We start from the raw sequence: 25066 nt of genomic DNA on the forward strand, positions 1-25066 counted from the left end.
AAGTCTCCCGGAAGACCCACAAGCCTAGAAATGACAAAAAGCGAAAGCCCATGTTCTTGGCTGGCTTGAACAGGTCAATTAAGGCCTCGCCAGGCATCCCCTTGTCCGTGATTGCCACGAAGTGCAACGTGGACTACGTGGATTATCTCCAGGGCCATCAACAAGGCCCTCAAGATGGCTTCGTACAAGGGGCATTCCACGTCCAGTGTGTACACCCTCACGGCACTTTGTCTCAGAATGTAATGAAATTTCACATGGTCAATGTCTAGGTTAAAGTAGATTTGCATCAAAAATTTCAGCCTCATGGGATCAATATGGCCTATAATATGGCCATGTCCATTTTGGGCTAAACCAAAAAATACTAAAAATATAAAAATATTGTAAAATATTTATTTCAATACTTCCAAAAATTATCCTTTGTGAGACTCATTAGAAGACATTAGTTTATATGAAAAAAAAACAAAAGAAATGATAATTAATGTCAGCAAATTAGTTTTCTTTGGGTTAATTTTTCTTCATTTCAAAACTGATCAAACAAAGAAACCTGATTTATGGTATCCTAAACAGTCTAATAAGCTATAATTTTGTTTTACTCTTTTTCAGTATATACTTACCTTCCCAAGTTTTCAATTTCAAAAAGCCCTGAGGCATGTTATCCCCACAATATTCATAGTGTTATTTATTTACATGAAATAGTTCAAACTTTGAAAAGAAATGTTTTTCCTGTTATGTTTTTCCATGAGCTTGGCAAATACTTCAGGAAATAATTGGAATAAAAAAGTGCTAAGAAAATGAGCATGGCCTGTTGGCAAGTACTTTAAAGTTGTAAAAAGAATTGAGGTAAGAAAATAAAGTAATACAAACAAGGTCAATTTCACAGGCCAAAAGGTGCAAAATAACCTTGACTCCTCATTGCATGAAAATGATCTTTTTCAAACAATTATGCCAAGCCTCAAAATCTAAACTTATTAATACAAAATGATGACAAAAAAAGTCTTTTTGAAACAAGAAAACATCAATTCACCTAAGCATGATCCTCAAGGGGTAAAAATCTAAAATATTGGGCATTCAAAATTGAGGAAAATAAACTAACAAGTAACACCATTACATTATTTGTTAAAAACAATTGTGCAGTGAATTACTTGTTTTGGCCAAGGCTAGTTTGAACAATGAAGTCTACTTCTCTTCTTTCTTGGGCTCCTTCATTGTTTAATTTACTTCTCTCTAATATTTGTAGGGAATACGTAGGCCTTGTTGATCAGGTTGCAGCTTTCAAGACAGACTTGGACCATTTTTTAGATTGCATTCCAGATCAACCCTACATTCAAGGACTAGCTTGGTCTCACAACTCAAATTTGTTGGTAGACCAAATGTCATATAAAGATTGAAGGTAATAAATAGACAAATTATAACCTTTCATTTTGATATTCCTGGGGATTACATTCCTTGTAAGAGTTAGAAAAGCCCGTGAAAAACCAAACCAAAAATAGATAAGTAATTCTTACTGCAATCAATTCCTTTTGTTAAGGAATTGCTAATGCCATTGCTATGATCTTCACGTTTGTTGGCAAAAAGAGTATTAAAGTAATTTCTAAAACTCAAATGAGTTATGAGTAGACCTTGAAAAAAAGTAATTACCTAAAACATAGATTTCTACCTTTTTCCATCAAGTTTGTGACTGATAATTTTATTTACTATTTTTTGCTGTATTTCTAAGCAATTTGATTAGTATGGAAAGGGTTGGAATGAATTTGATTTTTATGACCGTCTGTGGAATCATTTTTCATAAAGTACTAAAACAAATCTTCAGAATATCATTTGAATTGATTATTCAGTCTTTTTTGACAAACTTTTGTTCATTTTTGCATTTGGTTTACACTGTTAAGAAAAAAGAGCCATTATCCTTTCCAAATTTTTGGGAAACATGGCCCCATTCCCAAGTTAACAAGACTGCAACAAAAAGTAAGAAGTACACGGACAAAAACACTTAAACAGTTTTTGAAAGGTATTTCTTGAATCTAAATTATTTCAAGAAATTTGATTTTTTAAATAAAAAAATGGAATGATCCATTTGTGACTTCCCTTCCATTATTTAGTCTATTAGCAGGAACATTGTTTTGTTGATAAATAACAAACTTTTATCATCAGGGGCCAAAATTTTGTCTAGAATCAGTTGATCCCATGGGCATGCTTTTGCATCCTGACTAATACTACCCATGATTATTCTTTAAAAAACATTTATTTCGACACAATTGATAGCCTGTAGCAAGTTTGAGTACAAGTTCTCATTGGTTGATCTTTTATCAAAAGAATACAATGCTTTGATGTGATAAATAAATTAAAATTGAATACCTTGTTTGTAAAATCTCATTAACTTTTATGTTACTGTTTTGGGCGTTTTTTTACCTCCTCTTGCAAGGTCCAGTTATGCAATAATAGTAGATAAATTTTTTCTTCAGACCCAAAAGGTAACAACAATGTGGGGAGGCATCATGAAGCTGGATGTTATTTGGAAAAGGTGATAAATTTGATGCTTAGGAGCCTGCACTAAAGTAAAAGCTTATGGTCATTCAAAGTAACCATTTTGTATTTTGAATGCATAAACCTGGCCTGGTCAGTGAAGCCAGCCATCCCTTTGTTGTTATCCATGTTTCTGCTAAGTAATGTTGTGTCTGTTTCAATTTTGTTCCCCCTCTGTGGGTCCATAAACCACTGAAAATTAATTAATTGGAAATTTTCAGTGGTCTAAGTTGGGTCTTTTCATGGAACCCCTCAGGCCTGGAGGGGAAAGCTTTATGGAAGATCTACAGAGCCTTGCTGGATGATTTCAGCATTCCATTATCCCCCAGTGAGATGCATTTCCAGTGACAGAGTATTTGATCATTTCCATATTCATTTTCATGAATGGGGCACCCCCACATGGTTTCGTGAACGCATATTTTGAAACGCGACAGTATTAAATTTTACCCAGTCGCATTTCAAAATGTGCGTTCACGAAACTATTTGATACTCTCAGTAGGTGCAACTGGGTACTATCGCATCTCAAAATATACACTCACGAAACCATGCGGGGGTGCCCCATTGCCCCAATTAGGGGGTAACACACTATGGAGGTCTCAAAAATCTTTCGTTTCCAGTCCTGACGGACTCCATAGTCTGGTCAGTGTCTGAAAGTGTTCATTGAAAGGCATGAGAGTCGATCCAGGGACCCATTTCATATAGAAAACCAAAACTAACCACTCCACCACGTACCCTCCCCATTTGGGCCTAAGACTAATCTAATAAAGATCGTTTTTGACGTCAGCTTTCCATTCAATGGTTGTCACCTCGGACACTCAGCAACCCTGAATAGTATAGGCTTATATTCAGGTCCATGGTGGGGCCCTGGATTGTCAGTGCAGAGGTTTTCCCGCTTCTCTTTGGTCTTTTTCCAGCTCCTTAAGCGCCAGCCCTGCCTGTTTCAGCTGAGCTGTAATAGATTAATTCCTGGCTGTTTTGGCTCATCAGGTTAGGACCTGGGATGCGGTCGCCATTGTACGCTCTGTCGGTTGGCGGTTGGCGGGTTCCCCTTGTAGAGTTTGCTTTGTATCGAGCCACTCTTACAGGCTTGTCTGGCATGTCTGGTAAGTAAGTCTCTGTAGATCTGTAGATCTCTCTCCCGCTCTGCCCGCCTTGCCTGCTGCGTGCTTGGTGCTTGAGATTTGTGTTTGGATCGTTGAGACTGGTCCTCTCTTTTGAGGCGCAGTCTCTGACCGGCGTGCTCTCGCGTTTTTGTTCGCCCCGCTTTTGTTGGTGGTGGTGCTGTTTCTTGGGGCTGGCTGTGGCTGTGGTGTGGTCCTGGTTCAATTGCTTCCTTTGGCGCTCGACCCGCTCGACCCGCTCGACCCGCTCGAGCCACTCGACCCCCCGTTCCGGTGCTGTCTGTGGCTGGCTGGAGCTCCTCTCGGCCCGTCGGCGTTCTCCTTAACGTCGCTAAGGGCCTGGGCTGGCTTTGAGCTGGGCCTGGCGGCTTATGCGGCCAATAGTTGGTGTGTTCAACTGACGGACTGGATGAGTGAGCGTCCTGGTGCTTCTAGTCGACCCTCGACCTCGCTCTGCCCGTTTCCAAATCCAAGTCCCAAGTCCGCCTCCTCTTCCTCCTGTTCCTCCTCTCATCCTTGATTGGCCATCTCCCTCCCTCCTTCCCTCCCTGTCCATCCATCCATCCATCCATGCATGCATCCATGTATCCGTCCTAGAGTTGGCCGCATTTTCGGTCCAAGTCATTAGGGAGCCAGCCTCTCATCTCGCCTTTCCCGGGATTCTTGCGGTGTCCCGCCTTTTTGCGACTTGGTGGTTTCCCGCTTCCGGCCTTCCCCTCTCACCATCGCCACTGGGCGGCTCGTTTCCAGCCCAGGTGAGTTTGTGCTAGACCTCATTCCCTGACTTGAAGCGTCCGACACGCCCGGATATGTCGGGTTGAAGTTCCTGACATGATGCAGTTGGAAGGGTGACCCCTGAATCCCATCCCTCCATCCCGCCCTCAACAGAGCCATGAGTCAGCTGGGCCTTACTTTCTGTAGCCGTTATCCATCCTTAGGTAGGTGCAGAGGGGGACTCTGTTAGTCATCATTGTAACATTTTAGACCTAACCTGACCTAATCTAACCTTTGGGTTGGAAGGGCCTGTGGGCTTGATTGACAAGCTGGCTGGAAAGGAGACATCATGTACGGACAGGTTCTGAAATACACTCGTTTAAGCCGTTTTGGCTGGTCTGACCTGGACCGAGCGGGGTATTTAAAGCTGGAAAACGTAATCGTTGAATAGGATCACTACAGGGAAAGGGTTGTAGTTTCCATGAAATGTCCACATACTCACTCCGTGGTTGAGGGTCCAAACCCTTCATTTAGGGGAAGGAGTGAATCCTGTATCCTCCGGTTTATCTATCTGACTTTCCCGTTGGCCTCTGTAAGCCTGAACGCGCTTGTTGTCAATCCAATGACTTGATATCACACTGTTTCTTCAGGCTCCCTCAAGTCGTGAGAATCGTGATTGGACTCCACTCAATGGGCTGGTGGACGGAATGCCGATGTTGAATGGAGCCTCAATTGGAGACTTGTGTTAAGTTTTCGTCATGGCTGCCCCGTCGCCCTTGCGATTGAGCCATAAAGTCACCACTCCTCCGGCCACACCCACATCAGTCTCGGCTCTGTGGTCTCAAGGGAGTCGCAGTACTTTAGATGGAGCCTTGCCCACACCTACCCCGATTCACGTGACGCCCACTGGTCCGGGTGTACGGCGCGCCATTTTCAATGGGACACCTTCGTCGGGCGGCCGACGAGGTTCCACCTCTACCTTCACAATAATCAAGCCCGAGGGCACACCCGCGCAAACGCTTCGATCTACTCCTCAACATCGGGGTAGTCTATCTTCATCTTCGGGATTGGGGTCAGCTTCTGATCATGAGTATGGTCAATCCACTCCAAAATCTCGGACTTTGTACCTTACTCCCAACAGCGGTAGTAGCGCCTTTGGGAGCGGCGGCCACTACCATGTAAACTCATCGAATGGTCCTACAGTGATTGTCCCGTCGGTCAAGTCGGAAGCTCGGCGGAAATTGAATCTGGATCAAGCCCCTGTTGATCCTGAGGGATTCAAGACTCCCATCAAGGCTAACCCAAAACGGAGAGCGCAAGACTTATCCTCTCCTAGTCCAAAGAAATGTAAGTGCCATTACTTTGCCTGCGTTGTTAACCAATTTCAAATCATTGAGGTTATTGAGTGTAGGTAGAACATCGGGACATTATCGTATATTATGAAGGCTTTAATACCATGGCTTCAGTATGAAATAATTCATCATTTTCTAGTGACTGCCAGATCCCCTCTGGAAAAGACCCGTTACGAAACGTCACTGGGTCTCTTAACCAAGAAGTTCGTGAGCCTATTTCATTCGTCCCCTAGTGGTACGGTGGATTTGAATAAAGCGTCCGAAACTCTCCAAGTACAAAAACGGCGAATCTACGACATTACAAATGTATTGGAAGGAATTGGATTGGTGGAGAAAAAATCCAAGAACATGGTGCATTGGTGTGGCTCACAGTATCACGATCTCACCGCTGAACATGCGGACCTACACACCGACCTAGCCGATCTCGAAGCAAAAGAAAATCAATTAGATGATTTAATTAAAAATGCTGAACTTCAGTTGAAGCTGCTCAATGAGGATAAGCGGAACGCCTATGTCACCTATCAAGATTTACGAAATGTTGCACGTTTCCGTAATCAGACTGTAATGGCTATTAAGGCTCCGCCCGAAGCCAAACTTCAAGTTCCCCATCCCTCGGAGGTTTGTTATTATATTTTAAGCGGCCTTTCGCGATCTATGTTTAACCTTGATATCTTTCTTCTATGAATTCGTTAGGGAATGCAAATATACATGCAGTGCGACAATGGAGAAATTGAGGTCTTCTTGTGCCCCGAAGAGGAATCTTTGGCACTTGGATCAGCGGCCTTAAGTGCTCACACACCGTCCACCTCAGACGACAACACTGATACGGAGTCGGAAGCTAGTCCGACCAAAGCGAAAAAGTCTGGACTGCCCCCGCCAAGCCCACCACCTCGACTGGATTTGGAAGAGGAAAGCCAAAGTTCTGATTTGGGACAGATTCGTAACTTCCTTATATCTGGGTCCGAAGATTTTGGTCCAATGGGAAATAAACTCCAGTTACAAACGCTTGACCAAGATCAAGGTGAGAAATTGCCCGACCTCGATTCACTTTGTCTCTCCCCCACGACGAATCGAATCTGTTCCCAAACGGTCATGTCACTTGTGATTCAAGGCGATCAGAAATCTGTATCACAGTAGCAGTACCGTGTGGGTGCTCGATTACTCCACCCATCAAGTGTAATTGACGTCAAATAGTCAGGACGAGCCATGAATGAAAAAAGCTCGTCCCTCCAGATTTGGGTTATATTAGTCGATTTTGGTCAGCTGGATCTTGAGGTGGATGTGCTCGAGAAGATGGCTGAGATTTTGGACGGGTATCTATTCATTCACTAGCACCACATGATTCAGCGTATCAAGGTCACGCTTTCAACTTCAAAGCCGCCTAAAGCTGGGAACTTGTCTTGCATTTGCATCCATTCGTCTCAGGGCCGTCTGACAACATCACGTCTTCTTTCATTCTAGCTGCAGCTTCCGAAGGTGATCCGGACTTCAGTACAGCTCAAGCAGTGGTAGCCTCAGCTTCCGATGTTACGGGACAACAAAGTGCTTCATCTTCTGTAGGTCGATCAAGCGGTAGTAACAGTACTACAACTACTCCGGCTTCAGCCTCGACTCCTTCTACCACCTTGGGAAGGGGGCCTGCGTGCCGTTCCAATAACAGTGCTGCGGTTGGATCGGAAGGCGGGCTCTTACAGCTGGAACCTCCTCTCTCCAGTTCTGATTATAGTTTCACGCTAGATGATCAAGAAAATTTGAACGAACTTTTTGACTTACTCTAAAATTTCGATTTCACTAGAAGTGTTTGACGAAACCCTTTCCGTTGCTCCGTTTTATCCAGTCAATTTTATGCGCTCATGATAAAATCTATTGACCTGCTTCCATTGTTGAGCGTTGATTCCATCGATCCCACCAAACTTTTATCCGCTCCTGATTAGGATGCAAACGTAAAAATGTGTTATATTTTCTTACTTGACTAGGAATTTTGCAATACGTTTTTTACACTCTCGATCGAATTCAAAACCCACGACAAAGAAAATCATGAACTGGTCCAGAAAGACCAAGGAAAGCATGAAGATCGAACACTGGTGTAAAGGACAGTTTCAAAATATTCCGCTCGCTTATTTGCCCATTCAGACTTGGATTATTATTTTCTCTTCCCTTTAGTACGACAATTTTGGAGAAAGGTATGAACTTACATGTTTTGGGGAGCAATAATGAAATTCCGCTTCAAGCAGTAAACGCCAATTTTTCGTCCCTCCTACCTCTGCCGCGGTTGTTCAAAGCACACGATAAAAAAATAGCCGAATGATGAAAGAAATTGCCTCAGTCAAAACAACCCATCGTGATCTCCATTTTCATCTTCTCTAAACCTTGAAAGAATTTGATGAACTATTTCCAAGTGCCTGCCAATTTTAAACACACAAAGTGGTCTATCGCCACATCGAATGAAACGAATTAATGGATTCTCACAAGAGGCAAAACACAAATGAAATCTTGTGGTAAAATTTGGTGTCTTACAATACCAATGCTTCGTTACCCTCTTATAAATATAAATATTTGTCAATTTTTAAACTCCATCCACCTTGCTTGGTACTTTATTTGCAATTCAACATTCTCCTTGCACAAGATAGTTCTCGAGAAGGAACCCTGAACAACAACGTACTCTTATTGTTTTCGACCCTGGTAAGATGATGTGTAATAACCGTAGCCTCCGTCGGACGGTTGTTGGTGACGACCTCCGCGTGGTTGATAATCTTCATTTCGATTTCTCCAATCGTCTGCTCGGTGATTATTCCTTTGATTGAAATTTCCGTAACCAACTTGTCGGTGGGGATTGTCCCGGGGGTCTCTGTACTCGTGGCGAAAACCCCGGCTACTACCATGATTATTGTAGTGACCACCACCTCGATGATACCCTCCATCAACACCATCATATCTGGCCCCGCCGTAACCATCATGACCTCTACTATTCCGCTGATAATCGCCTCGGTTGTGATGTAGTGGCCTTTGATGACCTTGGTACGAATCTTGGTGCCTCCCATGGGAACGCTCGTTTTGGGGTGCAAATCGCCCTCGAATGGGAGGAGGCACCGACCCATACCGGTTGACATGATGACCCAACATCCGATGACCAGCTGGGTCTAGAGAAGCTGCATCACGGCGCTCATTGAACCCCATTCTCGGTTTCCAATTTCCTCGCATGCCGCCTCTCCCTCTACCACCACCATGGCGTTCGATAAGATCTTCCGGTCTTAACACGTTAGGCGGATCTTTTGCTTCTGGCAATCGCTTGGCGGGAAACAGAAAGTCGGCAGGAAAGGTTAGATCTCGATAACGAACACACACAACCCGATTCCCGCTCAGAGATCTAAGGTTTGCAACAGGGCTGGAAAAATCGCCTTCTAGCTCAACGTTGCATGTCGAATGAAGGACTTTGCCTCGCATTCCTTGAAAGATCTTCCCGTCGATTTGGATCTCGAGATCCGTTTCGAACTTATCGTCGTATATTGCTCTGAGCAATTTGAAACCGGAATGTCCTTCTCGGACATAGAGCCGGTCGTCGCCTCGGACATTCCTGCGCTTTTCTTCATTCGTCAGGGATAAATAAAGAGGCTCCAGCGCAAGTTTCAATCGCCGTTCATCTACAAACGGCAAGAGCGCCACCCCCTGCCAGGCATACTTCTTGCCATTGAGATCAATCTTGAAATCCTCTGGATAAAAATCAATGATGGGACACTCTGGATCGATCATGAGCTCTCCCCAAGGCTTGGGAACGTGCGATCGACTGGCGGCAGGAAACACACTCATCAGTTGTTGCAGAGGTTGGAACGGGACCGTATCATTTTCAAATTCGTTGGCAACACCACTGATATCCACAAAATCTGACGCAAACGGAGCGTAGTGATAGGGAAAGTACCACTTCCAAGAAGCGCAGCCTTGGTAATAGTACCTTAGAACCCAGCAGAGTCCTAAGGTGTACTCGGCTGCAACCTTATGTCGGAAGGATTGCTCAGTGGGCAACACGCCGAACTTGGATTCGTAATATCGATCTTTGAAACCATCCTCGTACAATCTAACTTCATCCGGGGTCTCCTCCTCCTCTTCTTCCTCGTCGTTATTTCCGTACTTTCTTTTTCGAGATGGTCCGGCACTACACCCAGGGTTGGGCGCTGAAGAAACAAAACAAACAAATAGCAATTTTAAAATGTATAGCCATGATCAACACTTCCATTTCCATTTTCAACATGGAAAGTGTTAATACCTTCGCCTGACTTCAACATGGCTTTTAAAGCTCTGGCTGCATCTTGATTATTGGTATTCCTTTCATCGGCGGCTTGACTTTGCAGACCCGCTACTCTCATGTTGTAGGCTTCACTTTTAGCGTTGCGAACTGGATCCAATTCTTGACGTCCCCCGAGTGCCTATGAGTGGAAAAATTAAGTGAAGGCGATCTTGGCAAAGCCAAAAAGTAACCAGCTACTTTTGAATTGACAATACGTACCACAGGCGCGAATTGACCTCCCGGAATAAACTTCGGTGCAGCATCACTCTCTAGTTTCTCGCGTCTGCGCTTGGACTTATTGATCTGTTTGAAGCGTTCTTCGCGTTGTTGACGATCTTTAAATATACGATCCTCCATTTGACCAAGGTCTTGCATGATCATCTGTACCCGGCTTGGATTAACTATACCCGAATCGGTAATGAATCCCTGAAATAAAATGATCCGTGCGAAATAAATTTGATGTTGAAGATGGACGGTTGGACCGAAGAAAAACCGAAGAAACAGTTCCAACACACTAAGCATACGAAAATTAACATTTTGGGCTTGTTCGCGTTTCCAAACTTGATAAAAATATATTTGAATTATCCTTCTGTTTGCTTTTTATTTGAACTGGTGTTATGAAAGAATTTAATTCTTAATCTGGGGAGTATAAAGGCATTTCTCTGCAAAAATTGCAAGTGTTATGAAGTCTTTTTTAGAAATGGAATCAACACATCACGCTTCCCAATGATCTTATTGTCACCTACTTTATTTGTGATATAAAATCGTATTTGAAAGTAATATCAAAAAAATCTAATGACGAAGTAAAGTAGATATCTTAATTTGTCACTCATAAGGTATTGATCGGTCCCATTGTTGGAATGTATCGTTCTGATGTGATCGATCTGCCTGCGCCTCAAACTTTCAAACCAGTATTGCCAAGTCTGAATTTCTTTTGGTCGGTAGTTTTGGTTTAAGTGCCATTCCAAAAGTGAGAACCATAGTTTTATAACAAGTGCACCAAATTTCTTGAAACTTGGTTAAGATGTTCCTGGAACAATTTTCTGTAAGTAATATTACGAGCAAAAAAACTTGACTGATAGTGATTAGAGCAAATTCTTTCTTTGTCAAGATAACCTAATTGGCATTTATCAGTAGTTGTACTTGAAGACATGTCAGAAGTCATTTTAAGTATATATAAAAGGGAGATGGTTGTAGCGCAGTTGCTTAACGCGCGACCGAGCTAAAACTCGGGTTCATGGGTTCGATCCTAGGTCTTCCCCCAATTGTCACACGTTTTTGTATTTTTCAGCAATCCTCCAAAGTCCATCTTAAAGCCAACGGTACTCTGCATCTTAAATTTATAACATTTCGCGCCCAAAATTCGTTGCTGCCTGTTTAATGGCTAGTATGGAATATGTAGGCAAAGATCCTGTGGCATCGTTTTAAGTCAGACTTGGACAAGTTTCTAATCAAAGTTCGTGAGCAATCCCATCAAGAAATCTTATAACTCTCGCCCCGTCGCGACAAAAATTCAAGAAGCCAAGGAAATGAACTTAGTTTTTCTGGTCGGGCTGGTTTACACCGAACGTGTTGTTTATGAACTTGCATTCTTAAGGGTTCAAAATCCCTCGAGGATAGGCCGTTCAACGTCCTCTTTCATTGGAAGGCGTCAACATTGACCTCTTCATCATTCAAATGGTGGCATGAATCAGAAATTTGCCAAATAATTAAGTAACTGTTCGTTAAGTGGCTCACCGGGAATGAGGTACCCTCAGGTGGTTTCGTGAACGGAAATTCTAAAATGCGATAGTACTAGATTTTACCCAGTCGCATTTCAAAATGTGCGTTCACGAAACTATCTGATACTCTCCTCAGGTACAAGTGGGTAAAATCGCATCTCAAAATATGCGCTCACGAAACTATGCGGGGTACACCATTGAATTGACAAATCGATAAGAAAGGGAAATAAATTGCTACATTTATAATAGAGGGGCATATCAATAAATAAACCGAATGCAAAACGAAATTATCCTCTGTAACTATTGCATAAACTTTTTTAAACATCATCACATGAACATAACGCACATGATTTCCTGGTTTCAAAAAATTAAACATAATACATTATGCTAAGCTGTGCCAAATTTCCGCTGATGCAGCAGTGATTGGGAACGTAGATTTGTAATCTAAGATGGATGGCTTTATTCCTTTATGTTTTGTTCCTTCAGGGTTTACAATCGGGTTGGGTATCTCTCCATTATTGTGATAACAGTTTGCTATTGGGAGAGTCCGAAAGCGATGTCGTACGAACATTAATATCCTCTTCGGGTTTGCCCTTGGCATTTCTGAGCATCAAAAGTATGGTAAGTGATGTCTTTTTTCCGCTTTCTCCACGTAAAACATAAGAACGACATTCTCTCATCAACCGTACAGGCCTCTGTGCAACGTCCTTTTTCTTGGTGTAGCTCACAAATCGGGTTTGCCTCCATTGAATGAGGCTCTTCGGTAACTACCTGAATTTCATCACAATGAGACACACCGGAGGAATAATGCATTTGATGACCGTGGTGATTTGATTTATTAATGGGTCCGACAGGTTCGCTTCCATCATTACTAAAGTACCCTTGACTGTAGCTTTGGCTTCCATTGAGTCCATTGAATTTCGGATTCAAATTGTTCGAGCCATCTCCCGCGCCAAAGTCCGTTTCAGAGGATTCGAGGCCCAGATTGCTATTGGAGATACTGAGACTCCTGACGTTTTTTCGAGAATTAACAATCCCTTCCATGGCTTTTGTTTGATCCCGGATGTCTCGAAGCTCGCCTAATTTATCCTTGGCCTCATCTTTTACATCTGCATCGTTATCACAGATGTCGTCGAAGGCAAAATGTTGCGAATTTTCTGTATTGAAACTACTGATGTCACTTTCTTTGATGCCGTCTTTATTGTTTTGATTGAAGCGTTGAACGTCGTTTGGTAGGTCCAAATGAGTCCAATCAAAGCTGGAATCGTCGTAAGAGAATCCGCACTCTTCATAGAGCTCATGGAAGAGATCTTTTAGAAATTCGTAATCAGGAGTCTCTGAGAAGCCAAGCTTTTTCACGTAAGACATAAAGGATTGAAACTGTTTGGGCAAGCCATCACAGAGGACATGAAGCGGAAACTTCATCTTTGCATCCCGAATTTTTTTGTATTTCTCCTTCAGATTGTTAGTTTTAATGCCTTGCCACGGGAGTTTGCCTTTAGCAAAATAAATCAGAACATAGCCAATGCTCTCGAGGTCGTCACGTCGACTTTGGGCCTTTCCCAAATGACTATGGACACTCATGTACCTTGCGGTTCCAGTCATGGTTTTCAAGTCTCGAAATGGCAAGTGCTTTCCTGTTTGAGGATCTCGGTAAAAGGTGGCCAAGCCGAAATCAACCATATGAATGATATTGAATTCTTCAGAGTCTTTTTTACCGAGGAGGAAGTTCTCGGGCTTGACATCCCGATAGACCAACCCCCTTTGATGGACCGTCTCAATGCGGTCAAGCAATTGAAAGGCTATCATGAGGACAGTCTTCATGCTGAACAGTTGTCCAACTAACTCAAAAAGGTCTTCAAGATTGGTGCCTAAAAGGTCCAAGACCAAGCAATCAACTGAGCCACACTTTCCAAAGTAATGAAAACGAGGAATACCGTTGATCTTATGTCCTTTGGGAAAACCATGATATATCTTTCGTAGCATATCATATTCATGCTTCAGCCGAATAGTGGCGCTCACGCCTTTGGGGTTGGCAATCCGTTCAATTTTGATGGCCACTTTTTCGTGTGTTTGGGTGTTCTCTCCTATTCGGACTTCGCCAAAATTTCCAGCTCCTATGCGCTTTCCAACAATCCTGAAGTCTTTTCCAACCATTTTGTTCGAGCCTAAGTGGCTAGAGACTTGCAGGTGCCTGGGCATTTTGCCGTTTGGTAAGAATGCAATGTAACTAGCAGCTTGCACAGGATTGATTCACGCTCACTTCACTCCAAAGCCACGATGTTAGGTTCATGAACGATTCTGAGTGCACCAAACCCGTACCAGGGTCTTTCGTGGCCCAAAGGTCAGAGCAAGATTGAAGAAATCTTGATGCAAGTATGCAAATCCAATTCAGGTGGACTGGTCCAACTAATGGAATTAACCCACCCGTCTGTCTTCCTTCTGTTCAAGCACGTTCCTAGACTTTCCATAATCGTTGCCCGGTCGAAAGGCTAGGAAAGAAGCAAGCGGTATTCGAATTTATGCACACCACTTGTCTTGATATATTGAACTTGCGTACAGATCTTGACATGGAACAAAGAGATCTACTTGCACAAATGTCAATGTGCTCAACTATGGCTCACAAGATCTCTTTTCAGCTCAAAGTTTCATGGCAGCCATACAACTGTTTTGAATAAGTTTAACATTCGAGGAGTCACGTTTGAATCTCAGACTAAGCCAGATCACATGCCATAAAAGTGTTCGATCGGATAAGAAATTGAATGATTTGGAACTGAACGACAACCACAAGGTTGACAGAAAATCCTCTCTCCAGTGATGAATGTACCCAAGAACTCTTCCCTCAGAAAACGTTAAGTATCATATACCTTTCGTTCCTTCTCCGAACACTGCAGTCCCAGCCTCTCTAATTTAGTCTCCCTCAATTCGAGAGCGCTCTTATACCTTTGATGTTCCTGGTAAAACATCTTTGGACCTGCTCAACCTTTTGCAAACCTGCTGAACAAATTGAAAAGCTTTACTTTCCTTCAACTGGATATGCTCATGTTACAATTGTCGACCCAAGTATAAATTTCATCCAAGTCCTCTGCAAGGCTACTGGAACCTTGGCCATTCCTACCACAAACTAACTTCGCATTGTCAGCATAATAAGAGATACAGACAGTAGTACTAAACTTTTGTAGCGGAGCAATAAGGGAGGTGAAAAGCAGAGGCCCTAAGATGGAGCCCTGTGGAACACCCGACTTGACATCATGCATGTCCCTCATTGATCTCTCCATCTCAACCAATGGTTTCCTATAACGACGGAACTTTTCAAACAATTGAGTACCTTACCTTCTATCCCGGTATCGTGGAGCCTGCAATCCAAGGTTTGCTCCCTATGCTCAATCTGTTGGGCAACCTTGCTTGAATTCCCTCGAAACCCGTGCAGACAAGGTTGCTCGGAAAAGACTTTATGACTTTTTCAAACGACTTCGGAAGATTCCAAGTGAAACAAATGGGCCTTTAGTTACTGGGGAACGACTTATCTCCCACTTTAAAGATTGGAGCAACATGAGCCAACTTCAGAGAGGATAGAAATTTGCCCTGATACAATGTATCAAGAACGAGAAAACAGGAACGAGAACTTGTGAGCATCACATTAGGAACTGAGATGTCACACCATCAGGGCCAGGAGAGCTCGAAAGCTTCAAGTCCCTGATGGCCCCATAAGGCTCTTGACCTGTAACTGTAAGTTCATCTATGTATTCAACTTGACTAGCCTCGCCTAGGGCCCTGTATTTAGATACTGGGCATTAGCCTCGCAAATCTCAACTGATTCATTACTGTATTTGAGCAATGAGCGTTTGCTCCCAGACTCTGTGGAGTTGAATGCAAACTAGAGATCTGATCTCCAGGCATGTTAGCTAGTAAACGTCTACGTTGTCTATCTATGGCTTTCCCATCAACCTTAAAGGGTCCTACAGGGTGTTTCATTTTCCTCTTCAAGTTTGCGTAAGAGAACAGAGCCTTCAGACTATGACCTGACCTATTGGACCACACCATTCTCTATTTTTTTCATTGATCCTTCTCAATTCTACCTTACATTTATCTTTTCAGAAAATGTCTAACTTAATACACTTCATGTTAATTTACATTTCAATTTAGCATCAGGGGTTTGCCAAAGACGCTGGAATTTGATGAGATAGCACCCACCGTGAGACTAGCAAAGACTATTGCAAAGAAACTTGAGAGTGAGCATGTTCATCAAAGAATGATTTAAAAGTCAGTTAATGAAAACGCGCCGTGTACGAGCGTATGTGAAATGTAATTGAAATTGAAAAGAGCTCAATTACTTTGAGTATAAATGTAATTAGGTAAGATTACATGAAAATGTAATTGTAGTTACGAAATTGAAATTGCAAACTTGCATGTAACAAAAATTCATATTTTTGGTGCAAAAAGATTAGTTGAAAACACCAAGATAAAAACAGATCAACCTAGACTTCTATTTTCGAAAAACCCTAAAATTGTTGCTGTACATTTTTAATTTTCCTCCCTTTTTGCTTGGAAATTTCGAATCTCGAATAAATGTAAAGATGAATATGTGATACGGCGGACGCATTAAGCATACAGAAAAAATACCTTTTAGTTCGTCTTCACTTAGTTTCTAACGCATACATTAAATGTTAAGATTCCAGCAAAGTTTCACAATGGGCTCATTCTTTTATCAACTGGTTATTCGTCAGTTGGGTCACGAACTTCTAGAAATAAGGTGTCTTTCATATCCAACCGGACTACTAGAGCCAAACACGAATGGGGTTTCAAGGGCTTGGCACTTTTACCACTTAAACTTGTGGCAAATTGGGACACTTTTGTTAAAAATGTCTGCGCACATCTTCCCCTTGCCTTCTGCTATTTGAGTTTGCAAAAAAGCCACCCCATGAACCTCCTCCTCTCGGCACCACGACGCGCGTCCATGATTTCGTCCTTGATCTTGGCCTCACCGGGCAGGATGTCAAGACCATCCTAAAACTTTCCAAGAAGGCAAATGGGGGTCAGGCCCTCAAAAGGACTCAAGTTCAACAGATCATGGCTAATGTCAAGGCAGGTAAAGATGTCAACATCAAGCGCCACCTACATGCCTAGAGGACAAAGAGGACTGAGGACATTGTCAAGCCGTGAGGGCCTCAATGGAGACAGATGGCTGGGTTACCATAGAAGAAATCAGCAGAGGTTGATTCACTTAATACGACTGTCTACAGGATCCTGCATGAAGATCTTGGCCTTGTCAAGAAGTCTGCAAGATGGGTCCTCAATAAGCTCACCGAAGTTAACAAAAAGAGGAGAGTGAGTGTGCAAAGGCCTTCTTGGAAGGCCAATATCCTTAAGAGTAAGGCCTTCCTTGACTCCATAGTAGGATTCTCAATATTATGCATAAAAAGGACCTCAAGATGCAAATAAAGATGCAAAAAAGCAAGCCCAGGATTCAAATAAGGATGCAAATAAACTTCAAAGATGCTTTATATTGTTATGGTATACTGAGGTGTCTTAAGCAATTTGTTAAGCTGGACACAAATATTCTAATAACAGTATGTTCTGATTCCAGTGGATCAGCATCTGAACAGCATCTGAACTTCCATAACAGTCGCAGGTATTGTCCATACAACAGCTTTGACTTGTCCTCCCTCAGTTGGTCTAGTGATTTATTTTGGTGGTTTCAACTAATCTTTTTGCATCAAAAATATTGATTATGATTTTTGATTGCCACTTGTGTAGTATTCTCTCGGATATGAACGAATTTCACTGGCGTTCATGAACTCAGATATACACAATTCCGACCCTAATTAGGCATATGAAAGAAAGGATAGTCAACGAAAATGTGGCCCAGCATCCTAATTTTGGGCATTTTGTGGAGACTAGACAAACATCGCAGCCAACTCGCAATGTAGTCCAGTATAATTTCCAATGATCGGATGAAAGATAAGTTTGCGCAAAAAGCAGCCCTGGTTTGGCGGGAGAAAAATCAGGGTTACTTTTTGAGGCAAACTTACGGGCTTCGGAAATTCTCCCGGTAATTGCAAAATCAATCAAAAAAGGTAAAAAAACAGTTAAATTTGTTATAATTCGTAAAAAAATCAAAGTTTGCTAAAAATGTGCTCAAATGATGATTCCATATTTTCTCATTTGTTGAAGAAAAAAATCAAAGCAAAAAAAAAACAGATGCATGTTTTTATAAAACAAACAAGAAGTTAGGTGTCGTGAGATTATTTTGTCAATTAAGTCAGTTTTGGATGTGGTGTGAAGTGACGAGTTTTTAGTCTCATCAAAAGGGTTGGTTGCTCATATTTATAAGCTTATTTCAAGTTTGTTTTCTGTTTCTTTCAAGGGTTTTTTTGAACTAGTGAGCATGAAAAATGCCAAAAAAGGAGCAAAATTTCTTTTCCCTCAAAAAGACAATTCAGGTGATTTGCCATAAGGTGAAGAACTAGATTTTAGGTTTCTAACTTCTTTTCCTAGGTCTACTGATCAAATATCAATATGCTCAAAAAAAGCCGAGGATATATACGCTTTCAAATTAAGGATCTATGGTAGCCAAGTGCTTACTGCACCCATTAGAGGCCCGAAATAGATCTCCCGAAGGCGTAGGTTCGAATCACGCCTTCGGAAGCAACCCTTAAGAGGGAGGAGAGACATATTGCAGTGGTTAGTGTAGTTTCCTGAGAAGTCCCCGGTGCAATTTTCCTCTCCGACCTTTCTAAATAAAACTTTTAGCCCACAGGCAGAGAACCAAACTCATGCGGACATGACACTGCCTATCCGAAATAGTTTACGGACGATGTGATGGCTAGCTTAGCTGGCCGGGCGAGACTCTACAATCCGACCCTAGCATCAAAACCAGCTTCATCTGCTTCGATTCTTGTTTCGGTAAGTTTTCGTCTAAAAAGAGGCTCTATTTTTTTCGTTTTTAAGTGTGTTATCTTTCGGAAAAAACTTTTTGGTCAAACGCTTAGTCCTCGCGAGCGAATCATGTCAATGAGAATGCCCAGCACAGAACGGCTTGTGTTGAAAAAAAAAAAAAAGCTCCTTACCCCGGTTTTGTAGACAACGTCTTTGTACAAGCGGACCAATCGATCAATGGCGCCCTCGCGGATCTCTAAGCTTGGTAGATGGGGCAAGAAGTCGTTGCCCACGAAAAAGCACATGAACACCCAATCGTCAACGGCCCGCTCAAAATCGTACGGGAACGGCAGGTTCGGCATGGCCAAATCGCGACGTAGATACTCGCGTAGCACAGAGAGCCGCACAAAGATGAATTTCACCTCTTCACCGAAGCTGGGGTCTTCCCCTAGATACTCGGATCCGGCTATAGGTTTGGCGGCCCCAGTGCAGTCAACCATGTTATGGCCCATTTGACGACACAGGTCGCAGGGGCGGGGTTGATTAGGCTTGAATTCCTCGCGAATGATGGTAAAATTAGGTTCGTGGGTAGCTAAGCCCAACATGATGAGGTCGGCGTCTGCCCCGCACAACACATGTTGCGTATTAGGGTCGTGATCGGGTTGGGCGCGTTGACGTCGAATGAAGTCCATGATCTTGTGTTCGCCTTCACCTAGAATGACAGCAAATGGGCGGAATGAGCCCCAGCCGACGGTGCAATGAACCTACAGCCTCCAATAACGAACCCGGCACGTTGGCGTCCGACAAAATGACCTTGATGTTCCGCCAGCCGGGATTATGATTGAGACGGTCATGGATGTAGTACTGCAAGCATTGCGAAAGGCGGTCCATAAAAGGTGTGCCCGGGGTGATGCAATTGGAATCAAAGTGCGACTCTTTGGGCTTCTCAGGCGGCAAATAGGCGCCAGCCTCTTCCAACTCGGCTCGGAGACGGGCCAAGGTTTCGACTTTTTCTCCGGCTTCTTTCGAGGCGCGGAATCGGCGGGAGCGTTGTTGATTCATTTTGGCACGCGGCGCCACGCCATCAATGGCCATATACAGCACTTTACGCGGGCGAACGATGTGAAAGAGGCGGTCAATGCACTCGAAAATGGCCACCATCATTTCATCTTCGTCTTTAGGAGCGGGTCTGGGACGAAATCAAGGAGAATCAATTCCATCGGAGTCTACTCATGCATGAACACTTGTCGAGAGAAACAAAACGGGACCAAACGAGACGAGCTTGTCACTTTCGGCCGTTTGGCCGTCTGGACGACCAAACGGCCAAGGGAATTCTCGCCGCCTGCCAGTTTGGCCAGTCTAGAGATCTTACTTGTCCTCCGGATGAGTGCACGGATGAATGATGCCGTTCATGTCCAAATAAAGATTGTCGAACTCCACTTGATTGGGATTGGGCTGGGATGAATCCAGGGCCGCGGCGTTCTGGCGGACGCCCACGCCGTCATCAACACCTCCACCGCCACCATCCGTGGTCCCGGACTACTTGGTGGGAAAGTTCGGTGACACAAAAAATGGCGTCTGCATGCTTTAATGTCCTTGCCATACACATTTTTTGAATTTTGAAGTCTAGATTACCAATGTGTTTTTCACGTCATGCACATTCCTTTGACAGTCATGACTCATGATCCAAGATCAGTTTGTATTGGATACTTATTGTTTACAAGTTAGACCAATAGACCAAAGACCATAACTAGAATGCTTAAGTTCAATAGGAACTGTACCGCATGAGCATGTTTTCAGGTCAGCTGACGCTGGTGGAAATGGACAAAGATATTTCGTTAAATCTTGCTTCAGGCAAGTTGAATTATTATCATGAAACGTTTGTTATTCCTCTTTAATCTTAATTTCTTTTGAATCTTACAAATATACAGGTAGAAAGAGAAAATAAAAAAAAAACATGCTTTTTAGGGCATAATACACGTAACATGTTAAAAAAAAGATTTGGACATTAGTAGAGCAAATCATGTACTTCTATTGATTGCCCTTGTTCAGCAACGCATCTTAAAAAATCGAAAGTGTTAACAAATGTATCCGAAATTGCAACGCAATGATGAGGCATTCGGAATTTTGTTTCAATCTCCCAACAATGTGCTTGAATGTGGGCGACATGATTGCGCCTTTACGTAAACAAGGTAATTCGGACACCTCTGGAGGTCAGCCTGAATCCAGGCTTGTTCCTTGCATTTCAGTTAAGTGTTTCCACCACATGGATGAAAACTTTAACTTGAGCCCCATTTGAACCTCTTGAAAATTTCGTTCTTAAAAATTCTGTTCTTAAAAATGTGGTCAGACAACTTACTCAAACCTGTTTTATGAAGCGTGCTGGACGAGAGCAATTGCTTGACAAGGAGTCTTATTAGGGGTTTCTACTCTGAATTTGGACAAACGTCAACGATTCAAATTTGCACCATAGTTTTCCTAAGTAGCTTGACTACAAATGAAACATTTTTTCCACCAGCAACAGCTGAGACAAAAACATGCAATCGCAGCGCCCTTGATCGATCTATATATGAAGTTATCTATGAAATATGCACACAACCGATATACTGAAAATCTTGTAAGAACAGGGTGTCATGATTTTACTCATTTCCTGACACTCTTATTTAGGAGAAGTAACGGGTACAATGTACTTGATTAGCTATAAATTTTGGATCATTCAGGAGATGAAGCATGAGTAAAAAGAAAAAGGAGCCAGAACTATGCAACCTTAAAATTATAAGGCAATCTCTAGACAGTATGGCTTTTCAATTGGATGGAACCAAAGAAATTGAAATGCAAAATGAACTCTTTGAACTTACAAAAAACTTTCTTTTACATGACATGGAAAGGTTTACAAGTATTGGAACCTTAAGAGAACCAATGAAATGCGTGACCCTAAAAACGGTCTTATCATACACAAGCTCATTCTTGTTGACTTTGCCCTTCCTTATTTTAGTCTCTACTGGGGCCCATGTAACCTCATTGTTTGGAACGGAATTGAAGGTTCAAAATTCAACCGATGGTGCGCTGACCCAATGTCGTACTCTTCTAATACAGGTCACGTTGTGTCGAGCAAATTAGGCGATTATTCGGATCTCTGTAAATCTCTGTGCCTTGTGAATCTACGCCGGCCTTGGTTGCCCCCCGGATGACTCCCATTTTGAGAATTGTTATCAACCCTAATAAGCAGCACGGAGTGGCCAAGTTGCATTGATTTAGAAGAATTTATTGATGGAATTATGGACCCGTCTGTTAGTTTCCCTAAAACCGACCAGTTCATGGCAATAGAGCATAGACCTTTCGCTTTGGAATAATGGAATGTCCAGAGCGTGAGTCGTCTTGGATGGCGGCTGATTTGTTTGTTGTGATTTGTGCCAAGCACTGGATTTGTTTTTGTTTCCAGTAGCTTGTTTTGTGCCAGAGACTAGAAATTGCCGAGAAGGCTGTGGGCAGAAGGTTGCAGGAGGCAGGCAAGCCGCAGGCACCCCAGCAGGACTCAAACGGACTTTCAGAGTCCGATTTTGGTACTTTAGTTGCGTGATTATCAATTAGGAGCATTGCATTACGGAATCATCACTGCCATCCTCAACACCATGTTTCATCAAAGAAGATGACGGACGGTTTTACCCTTGCCTTACATGCGTCTCGTTTTTCATTAGATAGGAATGGATTGAACCATAGCAATTTAATTTTGATTCCTTCCAAAACAATGAGTTTCTAGGGCCCCAGATCCAAACAAACGCAATTGCATAATATTTCTCTGATTCCGCGCGTCATATACGGCTTTAGCTACCCTTCAGGCACCCTTTACCGTACTTCAAATGTTTCAAATGCCACTTTCTACTAATTCTATTTAAGAATATTTAGTTTGAATCTTAGAACTAACTCTTCAATCACAAAAATTTACAAAAATGTGTTGTGTTTGGATCTGGTATCATGTAAACTCAATGTTTTGGAACATAATTGAAAGTTCAAAATTTACTGCAATGGTGCTCTGACCTCACTGTTGCACTCTTTTAATCCAGGGCACTAGGATTGAGTGCAAAGAGAATGAAACTATGTAAGACCAGTTTTGAATAAGTGAAACAGGTCAAGCTGGAATTTCTCTGAAATGTTTGTAAAATGTGACAAGCACCACCCACTATCTTTGTGAATTAACTTGAATGAAGTTTTACTCACTTCACAAATTTATAATAGTATTATAGCTTATCAAAAATCATTGACCACATTGCTACATGAGCAAACATATCTAAAGACCTTTGCCTTAAGAACCAGGTGAACAAAGCCTTTTCATATGTCCACAGGCTTCATTGTATGGCTGTTGTGTGTTTACACCAAATAACTTGTCCATAATCATAGAACAAGTTATTGACCTTTTGGTTCCTTTCAACATGTGGCTGGTTTAGCTTGCTCTTGTTGTTATATTGAAAGTAACAAAGGTGGGCTTCATGAAAACTGTTAGGGTGTCATCAAAACCATCCATCCAACGTATTGCCACGTTTTTGTAATCACGCAACTAAAGTACCAAAATCGGGCTCGGAAAGTCCGTTTGACAACAGGCCCAAAACATTGTGAGGGCTCTCAGAAAGTACATAGAACAGCGTGTGTCCCTCAAGAGTGGTAGCGATTAATTGTAAGTGAGTGCTGGCCAGCCCTGGAGCCTCAAAGCTGGGACTTCTATATTGAGGAGTCCATAGTAGGAGTGGCTTGAGTGAGACTCTCAGAAATTGGTGGTGAAGCCTCTGTAGCTATCTTTTGTTGGAGGATCCTTTCTGATCTGCGGCCCGGAGTCTGATCCTCGGAATCCTTAGTAGCTTCTTGGGCCTCATGGGTGTGCCGGCCTTTTTCCGTTGGTTGACGAAAAAGTATCCGTCGGTCATCATCGATTGCATCGAGTCACGGGTAGGAAGGAGGGAAAGATCCATCCATCATCACCATCCACAACCAACCGTCGAATGGACCCAATCAAGGCCAAACCCAAAGAACCCGACTTTTTCTGATTGTTTTTTTCTAGTCTCCGGGACCACGGATGGTGCGGGGAGGTGTTGATGACGGCGTGGGCGTCCGCCAGAACCGCGCGCCTGGATTCATCCCAGCCCAATCCCAATCAAGTGGAGTTCGACAATCTTTATTTGGACATGAACGGCATCATTCATCCGTGCACTCATCCGGAGGACAAGTAAGATCTCTAGACTGGCCAAACTGGCAGGCGGCGAGAATTCCCTTGGCCGTTTGGTCGTCCAGACGGCCAAACGAGCCAGAAAGTGACAAGCTCGTCTCGTTTGTCCCGTTTTGTTTCTCTCGACAAGTGTTCATGCATGAGTAGACTCCGATGGAATTGATTCTCCTTGATTTCGTCCCAGACCGCTCCTAAAGACGAAGATGAAATGATGGTGGCCCATTTTCGAGTGCATTGACCGCCTCTTTCACATCGTTCGCCCGCGTAAAGTGCTGTATATGGCCATTGAGTGCGTGGCGCCGCGTGCCAAAATGAATCAACAACGCTCCGCGCGATCCGCGCCTCGAAAGAAGCCGGAGAAAAAGTCGAAACCTTGCCCGTCTCCGAGCCGAGTTGGAAGAGGCTGGCGCCTATTTGCCGCCTGAGAAGCCCAAAGAGTCGCACTTTGATTCCAATTGCATCACCGCGCACACCTTTTATGGACCGCCTTTCGCAGTGCGAGTGCTTTTGCAGTACTACATCCTGACCGTCTCAATCATAATCCCGGCTGGCGAACATCAAGGTCATTTTGTCGGACGCCAACGTGCCGGGTTCGTTATTGGGGCTGTAGGTTCATTGCACCGTCGGCTGGGGCTCATTCGCCATTTGCTGTCATTCTAGGTGAAGGCGAACACAAGATCATGGACTTCATTCGACGTCAACGCGCCCAACCCGATCACGACCCTAATACGCAACATGTGTTGTGCGGGCAGACGCCGACCTCATCATGTTGGGCTTAGCTACCCACGAACCTAATTTACCATCATTCGCGAGGAATTCAAGCCTAATAACCCCGCCCTGCGACCTGTGTCGTCAAATGGGCCATAACATGGTTGACTGCACTGGGGCCGCCAACCTATAGCCGGATCCGAGTATCTAGGGAAGACCCCAGCTTCGTGAAGAGGTGAAATTCATCTTTGTGCGGCTCTCTGTGCTACGCGAGTATCTACGTCGCGATTTGGCCATGCGAACCTGCCGTTCCCGTACGATTTTGAGCGCGCCGTTGACGATTGGTGTTCATGTGCTTTTTCGTGGCAACGACTTCTTGCCCCATCTACCAAGCTTAGAGATCCGCGAGGGCGCCATTGATCGATTGGTCCGCTTGTACAAAGACGTTTGTCTACAAAACCGGGGTAAGGAGCTTTTTTTTTTTTTCAACACAAGCGTTCTGTGCTGGGCATTCTCATTGACATGATTCGCTCGCGAGGACTAGAAGCGGT

At 43.3% G+C, this 25066-nt stretch overlaps 3 protein-coding genes across 5 annotated transcripts in view; 1 reads left to right on the plus strand and 2 right to left on the minus strand.

The window, feature by feature from the left end:
* The first annotated feature begins 3928 nt into the window (after positions 1–3928).
* LOC131883275 (transcription factor E2F3-like) lies at positions 3929–7582 on the plus strand. Of its 3 annotated transcripts, none has more exons than XM_059230713.1 (5): positions 3929–4396; positions 5006–5702; positions 5847–6325; positions 6401–6728; positions 7175–7582. In XM_059230713.1, the coding sequence occupies exons 2-5, from the start codon at positions 5114–5116 to the stop codon at positions 7483–7485; spliced, it is 1707 nt and encodes a 568-aa protein (XP_059086696.1). In that variant the 5' UTR covers positions 3929–4396; positions 5006–5113; the 3' UTR covers positions 7486–7582. The 3 variants fall into 3 exon arrangements, with proteins under 3 accessions (XP_059086696.1, XP_059086695.1, XP_059086694.1); XM_059230712.1 differs by having other exon boundaries at positions 3932–4579; positions 7169–7582; XM_059230711.1 differs by having other exon boundaries at positions 3932–4396; positions 7169–7582.
* A 703-nt stretch (positions 7583–8285) lies between these two features.
* The window catches only part of LOC131883270 (5'-3' exoribonuclease 2 homolog), an 18583-nt gene continuing 1802 nt past the window's right edge, over positions 8286–25066 (minus strand). Inside the window, exons 2-7 of the mRNA XM_059230705.1 lie at positions 19962–20128; positions 19375–19778; positions 18781–19301; positions 10209–10415; positions 9969–10128; positions 8286–9876 (exon numbers count right to left, since the gene is read on the minus strand). Coding sequence (XP_059086688.1) covers positions 8372–9876; positions 9969–10128; positions 10209–10415; positions 18781–19301; positions 19375–19778; positions 19962–20128 — 2964 coding nt within the window. The 3' untranslated portion in view covers positions 8286–8371. The remainder of the gene's footprint in view (positions 9877–9968; positions 10129–10208; positions 10416–18780; positions 19302–19374; positions 19779–19961; positions 20129–25066) is intronic.
* Positions 11965–14326, minus strand: LOC131883276 (casein kinase I-like). The gene has a single exon (XM_059230714.1). It carries the CDS (start codon positions 13910–13912, stop codon positions 12281–12283), a length of 1632 nt encoding a protein of 543 aa, XP_059086697.1. The 5' UTR covers positions 13913–14326; the 3' UTR covers positions 11965–12280.

Source organism: Tigriopus californicus, chromosome 7 (assembly GCF_007210705.1).
Source record: "Tigriopus californicus strain San Diego chromosome 7, Tcal_SD_v2.1, whole genome shotgun sequence".
Taxonomy (NCBI): domain Eukaryota; kingdom Metazoa; phylum Arthropoda; class Copepoda; order Harpacticoida; family Harpacticidae; genus Tigriopus; species Tigriopus californicus.